This window comes from Penaeus vannamei, chromosome 20 (genome assembly GCF_042767895.1).
Source record: "Penaeus vannamei isolate JL-2024 chromosome 20, ASM4276789v1, whole genome shotgun sequence".
Taxonomy (NCBI): Eukaryota; Metazoa; Arthropoda; class Malacostraca; order Decapoda; family Penaeidae; genus Penaeus; species Penaeus vannamei.
In genome coordinates this window covers 26,574,849-26,582,251 of record NC_091568.1, presented here as the reverse complement: position 1 = coordinate 26,582,251, position 7,403 = coordinate 26,574,849, and the positions used below count along the sequence as shown (strand labels likewise).

The following is a 7,403-nucleotide window of genomic DNA, read 5'->3' as shown; positions in this document are numbered from 1 at the left end:
CAAATCAGGAATTTCACACTCATTCACACTTATATCTTTGCATTCATATTTTTTGTTTCAAGGCATAATAGGATAGAGGGTAGTTCTGCATATACAGAAGTACAATCACTGAAAAAGACCTCTTTTCAACTAGTCCCATCATGTGCTAAAGTTATTAAAATTATTAATATGATTGGGATTGATTTTCACCTTAAATATTTACTTTTTTTGGCAATTTCATAAAAAACTCAACACCGATATTTCAGATAGTTTTAACTTTCTTCTTTTTTCATTGATCTTCTATCATGGTCTCTTTTTTGGTTTGTTTTTCCTCATATTTCTTTTCACTGATTTGTCTTCTTCTATTCCCCTTTATTCCTCAGGCATCTCCTGATTCTTTACACATCAAAGTTCAGTTGTTTCCAACTTTTTGTCAACCAGGGGATTTCCAATCTTATGGAAGGTTTGGTAAAGGTTAGCTCGATAAGTGTCATTGATGTTATGATGTTCATGGTTCGTAAGCTGAGCGTTGGAACCCACTGTACTCGATTCCCTATAAAAAAAAAAAGAGTTAATGCTTCTACAATATCATTGAGGGAAGAATATTACATTCAGAGAAGTAAAATAGGTCAGGAAGACTTAGTGCAGTTACTAAATGTATAAGAAGAAACATTTCTTCAAGCAGGATGCAGCAGTAGACATAGAAATCCAGAAGAGGTAGATTGGATTCTAAAATGAAACTAACCAAGTTAAATACATGTTCATGTATGATGATTTTTATCTCTCCCCTTGGTTGTGCAAGAAATATTTACACGTAGGTCTGAAATTCATGAGCTGATCATCAGCAGGAACAGTGATTTTTTGAAGAATAAGGATGGAGGTGAAGAAGAAGAAGAAGAAAAAACCTGTTTCACAACTACAGCCACAAAATACTTCATAAATAAGTTGGCTTAACTGATTTTTAAGCAACCAAGTTATATTATTTGACAAGACTTTTGGGTTTGACTACATATACAATAAGTGTAAACAAAGAAAACACATGCATATGGACCATCACAAACATAATTATAACTTTAACATAATGATGCATGGCAAGTCACTTTAGTACTGCATGATACATCGTTTAAGATATTTCTACAAGCAACTATATTAGGGCCACTATGGTTCCATTTGTCCCAGCCACATCTAGACAATCCTCTATATAATTCTTAAACTCACCCTGTATCCATGCATACTGTTCAGAAAGAAATAGACCTTATCCTTCTTCACATTTATCATTATGAGCTAACATCCTCAATTTCATATTCTTAGGATGAACATCCATAGAGTATGATGCATTAAAATACAACTAACTTCTTAGCCGTGTTATCAGCGTTTACCTTGATAATGGGTTGGGAACACTGCTGTGAGTAATATAAGGCATATCTCGGTCTCCCCTTGGTGAGAGGGATGTGTCTACAGCATTGTCATCCAGACTGTCATTCCCCTCACTCTGATGGCTAAATAGAAGAAAAGAAATTAGCTACACCATTTTCTCAATAATACCAACCAATTTTCTGAAATTTACTACATGACATATAGATTACCCTATTATACATATTTTGGTACAGTATAAAACTCTGCAAAAAAGTTATTCTGCCATTTGTGTGCATTTATACATGGTTCCAAGACTTTAACTAAGTTGAATTTGCATTTTAATTTCAAAATCTTTCAAAGATGTATATTTCCTTGTAGGAAAAAAATATTGAAAGTCAGTGGACTACAAGAAAATACATATCTGAAAATGGGCCTCAGAATATATAAAACTGGCAATATTAGGGATACCTTCTGTGACCAAATAAATTGTTTAGGGTGCTAATGCATTTAAGGTGTAAAGGTGCTATCATAAAACCAATTACTTGATACTGGAGTCAAACAGTGGTGTACTCCAAATCTACTTACGAGTACTACTAAGAATGGAAAAGAATAATTGAACTCATTTGAATTATTGCATTTACACTGACATTACCAATCTATCATTATTATCTTTTAGTATGCATGCTCTTACTGTCTTGTTCTCAGATTTAATAAAATGACATGAAAATTACTCAATCGATTCAAAATAATTGACAGTTGTTGTGAGAATACCATATTTGATTAGAATAAAGTAGGTGCAGAAAAGTTTAAAAAAGAATTAAACATTATGCAGACAACAAAGAAGACAAATAAATATACACAAAAGTCATAAACATAAGGATACATTTAGCAAACAAATGAACAACAAAAAGATACAAAACACACATTTCCCAATAAAGCACCTTGTTAAGCAAGGACCTACAAGTACTTTGGTGAAATACTGAACAACATAACCAACAAAAAAACAATCAACCAAACAAACAACAAATTAAGACAAACAAAAAGCGGTGCAGAAAACTCACACAAATTGTTGGTACCTCAGTGAGTCTTCATCTTTATACCAATCATTATCAAACCCAGACATCCAAATGGGGTTGCTGCCTTCAACGCTGTGGATGTTGGTATTAGGAACTGTGGATGACCTATTGAGGCCAGGCTCATGGGAACCTGAAATGCAAAGAGGGAATGCAGTGGATGACATGACTTTCACTTTTGAGAAAAAAAAAGAAAAGAAAAGAGAAAAAAGAAGGACGACTAAGAAAAGCAAATCTCATCAGCAGATTCATATAAGGTAAGAGTGTATAAAAAGATTAACACTTGTTTCTAATTGTATAGACTTTTTAGACAAGTCTATAATCTTTTAAAAAGTACTAATCATTTATGCACATGAAATATCTCATAGGTAAACTACTTCTGAAAACAGTCAGACAACTAAATTGCATACTTACATTCTCCAAAGGCAGTCGCTGTGGCTGCCTTGAGCTGCCTGGAGTAGCGTGCACGTTGTGACAGGCAGAGCGCAATGGTCAAGACCAGGAGCAGGGTAAGGAAGACTATGACGCCAACCAGCCACAGGAAAAGCAGGTTGTCCTCCGCAACGCCAGCAGTTATCAGTTCTGCACGCTGAGTGTCCAACACATTTAATTCCTAGGATTTTAACAGAGAAGATGTTAGTATGATAAAAGCCTTGGGTTACCATCTAACAGTCAGTTCGTCAGTCACTCTTGCGCTACAATCATTAAGTGATTCTTTTGCCCACTAACACTTAATCACATGTACTCTTAAATGTAGAGCAACTACACCATCACCAACTATGAATAGAGAAAACAGTTTATGAAATATATACAACAGTTTTGCTAATTATGTTAATTAATCATAAGTATACTACAAGCTGCCATCACCAGAGCAAAATGAATTACTTAAATATGAAAAAATATAATTGTAATCAGTTTTTGAAACAGATTCTTATGCCATCAACCTTAAGCTTTTGTACAATTTCATGAAAATAAAAACTAAATCAATAAAAACAAATAAGACTAACCTTGAAGAGATTATCGAGATATTCAACATTCTCATCAATCATGGCCAGAACCTGCTGGACTTCTAATACAGAATTGTCTTTTCTGTCGACAAGATGGAGATACAAGTCAGTCTTGGTCTTGTCTACTGTCCCATCATGATTTTCATGAACTCGGAAATCATCAACGTTAACGATGGCTCCGGTGACATTTCCAAGATAATCCCTGAAGTATTCAACTTGTTCTCGCACCTAGTAAAAAAGATGAGGTTCAGTAATTATTAAAAATAATAATAATATAAAACATAACTTCATATAAAATACTAATCTCAGTTTATCATCCCAAAAGGAAAAAGAAGAAGTGAAGGAAAGTGTATTTTTTGTTACAATAACCATGTAAATTTCCCGTTTTCTTCTAACCTCCTCAGGAGACTGCCTCAAGATGAACCTCACTCTCTGATCTTCTCGTAAAAGGTATATAAACACTCTTGCTCTGTCTGCATACCCACTGCTATCATTAACATAAACCTGAAATAAGAATAAAAAGGTCTCAAATGATTTGGAACTGAAAAAGCATTCTGGATATGTGTACAAAAATTCTGATGATGGTAATACACTATCTAAAAATAGGTGTATCTACCTTGAAATCAAAATATCCTTTCATTCCCTTCTGAGGATCGAAATTCAGTTTAACAATGCCTGAAACAGGGTCGACAACAAAGGGAGATCTGCGGATATTGTCCAGGTTCTCGGAGAGGGTTTCTTGTACCCTGCCATCCATGTAGTACCTCAAACGGCTGTTCTCACTGGAATCTGGATCAATAGCCTAAAAGTAGATTGAAAAGTTTGTTATATTGTCATGATGGTAATAATACCATGTCAGTAATAACATTTTTGTTACCATGATAACAATTACAATAAACGACAGTAATAAAATAATGATGATATTTTTTTGTTATGATAATAGTAACAATAATATTAATAATAGTAATAACAGTAACAACAATGGCAAAACAACAGTAATACGAACAACAATAATAATAGTAATAATAACAATATAAATACTAAATAATAATGATCCTCATTATTCTTATCATTATCATCATTATTACTAATATTACTAATAACTTCAATTAAAATTAAAAAAAAAATAATAATAATCAAAGTAAAAATCATAACAATCCAGGTATGATTCAAAATAAGGTAAGTAGGAAAAGGAAAAGATGAAATGTAAATGAGGAAAAAGATAATAAAATAAAAAATAAAATAAACAATATGTGTACTCACTGTTATTTTCATGATCTCCGCACCAAAGTGAGACTCTGTCGTAATACCACCCGTGAAGACTTCCCTTGTAAATTTGGGGGGATTGTCATTGATGTCATTGACAAAGACATGGACCTTGAGCAGTGTGTCATCCCTGGGGTCAAAGAAAGCCACAGGTTCGGGCAGAGTGAGGCAGTCCTCAGTGGCTTTGACAAGGAGTGTGTAGTGGTCCTCCACCTCACGGTCTAACTCCTTCATGGTCTGTTGGAATGGTAGGAATTTAATACACAAATATTTACAACTCTCTTCTTTTTAAAGAATTACAGTGGCTTACTGAAATGGAAATTAGACTTGCAAAATAATAAATACACAGTATTGTACATAAAGGAAAACATTAAATTCATTAAATATCACAACAAATCTTTCAAAAACCAATTCAATAAAGGATTCAAGACCCATCTTTTAATATCTAAATTACAGACTATAAACTTACAAAACTATCATCCATAATGAACCATCAAAACCATGAAACTTATCAACTCACCATAAGTTCATGAGATATTCTATCCAAGCTAAAGGTTGAGTATTCATCTCCTCCAACAATAAAGTAGCAAACATGGGCACCATTGTCTTCATCAATATCATCCAGATCTACTGTGTCAATCAATTTCGTTCTTTCTGACCCAGGTATCTTGTGTTCTTTGAGATAAAGAAAATTGGGTTATTAAGAATGCTGTCTATATCCTCCCCTCTTGACAGTTGTAGTCAAGTTATTACGTTGAGGTTAAACAAAGACTTATTACACCTTTCATGATAAGTTATATAAATCTCTTACCTGTGAAATTCACTATCATTTGGTCTTTTAGGAACTGTGGTTCAAAATCATTAATATTTCGGATATAGATTGTAAGATCCAAATCACTTGAAAGGGGTGCTGGTACTCCTTGGTCATAGGCTTCCACACGAATCTGCAAATATTGGAAGGTATAAATGGCTTCTGGACATATATCAATGTTTGAAAAAGTTAAATTTACATTCAATATCAGAAAATTCTGATATTCTTTTTTATTAGTAATATCTATCTGTAAAGAATGCATCTTTAATTTCTGTGCATCTTAAACTGTTTACATGTCTTTACTTTGCATTCAGAATTCACATTCATTACAAAAACCTGTTTATGTTACCTCATATATTTTTTGTCTCTCTCTGTCCAGTGGCTTTTGCAGGAGAACAGCACCTGTTATTTCATCAATGCTGAAAGTTTGCCAGTCACCAAGAGCATCCTTGATAATCCTGTACCTCACTGCTCCATTGATTCCAATATCTTCATCTGTGGCCCTCACCTGTATGACTAGACTCCCGACTGTTGCATTCTGTTGATATAAGCAAGTCTTAGACAATGAATAGACTAATCAAATTTATATGAGTAAATGCCACTTAAGGACTGTGTAGCAGTATCTTAAACACAAACAGCATGAATTTCTTTGTATCTTGTATATGTAAAACACACTTCATAAACCATTTTTACCTCAGGAACACGAATAGTCAGGTTGACTGAAGGGGAGACAAAGAGTGGAGCGTGATCGTTAAAATCGGTCACACAGATATCAACTTTCGACATGACTGAATTTGGAGGGAAGCCTCTGTCTTGTGCCTGCACTATTAAGGAGTAGTTCCCATACTGTCCTACAAGTGGTTTGGCAGCAAATACTTGAGCAGCTGTTTGATCTATCATCCGCAAATCAAAAAGTCCTGAAAAGAGAGAGTTGGTAAACTCTTGTACTTCAGCTATTAAACTGCTAGACAAAGAAACAATAATTATATCAAGTTTAAGTACACTAAAGCAGAACACGAAATTAAAGAGGAAACCTACATCTATTCTACCTAAAAGGTAAAATACCAAAACCCAAATCTAAGGAGCTCACCTTTTTCATTTCCACCTTCAATAGTGAAGAGTATTCTTCCATTAGGAGAGGCTGGATCATCATCATCAGTAGCCCTCACAACAGTAACTGTCTCTCTTGCTTCGTGGAACTCTGTGATCATTGTGCATCCTTCACGTTCCTCAAATACTGGTGCTTCATCATTGATGTCTGCTACTGTGACCCTGTATTGAGGTAATATTTGTGATAACATATACTGCAGTGTCACTCCAATAACAAATGAACAATAATGTGTATTATATACATTTCTAAAAAGGAAGGCTAATCTTATACTGTACTTGATGAATAGGAGTGATGACATTAACAAGACAACTTATGGGGAAAAAATCAATCTCTTAAAATCAATCTACATTATCTAGAATATGAAGGATAAATACACAAATATCAACATGCATCTTTTACAAGATCATAAAAGATAATAACTGGATGTGTAAAAAAATGCATTTACCCAATTTGCATAAATGCATTTCTTGATTCTCCAGTGGAATAACCAAATTGGTAATTGTCCCAGGCCTGAATGAGGAGAGTAAAGGAGCCCATCTCCTCTCGATTCAGTGGAGAAGCAACAGTGATGACACCTTTATCTGGATCAATCTGAAATGAAAAAAAGTTTAATAACTATCTCCTCGTACGTGTATGTCAAATAATATTTTGGTGCAATACACTACATTCCTAAAAAGTACACATCGACATAACAAATAACAAAACCCACTATATGTCTAGTCACAACATAACATCAAAGCACATACACACTTACTCTCACTCATTCACTCACTCTCTTACATCCCCCTACAAACATATTT

General features: G+C 34.1%; 1 protein-coding gene across 3 annotated transcripts in view; it reads right to left on the bottom strand.

The window, feature by feature from the left end:
• The window catches only part of Cad88C (cadherin 88C), a gene marked incomplete at its 3' end in the record, with an annotated part of 290,730 nt that continues 283,327 nt past the window's right edge, over window positions 1–7,403 (bottom strand). The window contains 14 exon segments of one of the 3 annotated variants that reach the window (XM_070135250.1): window positions 1–532; window positions 1,359–1,478; window positions 2,397–2,541; window positions 2,823–3,021; window positions 3,416–3,643; window positions 3,812–3,919; window positions 4,032–4,217; window positions 4,679–4,918; window positions 5,202–5,356; window positions 5,493–5,625; window positions 5,842–6,030; window positions 6,186–6,409; window positions 6,583–6,764; window positions 7,049–7,194. In XM_070135250.1, the coding sequence (XP_069991351.1) occupies window positions 385–532; window positions 1,359–1,478; window positions 2,397–2,541; window positions 2,823–3,021; window positions 3,416–3,643; window positions 3,812–3,919; window positions 4,032–4,217; window positions 4,679–4,918; window positions 5,202–5,356; window positions 5,493–5,625; window positions 5,842–6,030; window positions 6,186–6,409; window positions 6,583–6,764; window positions 7,049–7,194 (2,403 nt within the window). 3 annotated transcript variants of the gene reach the window in all.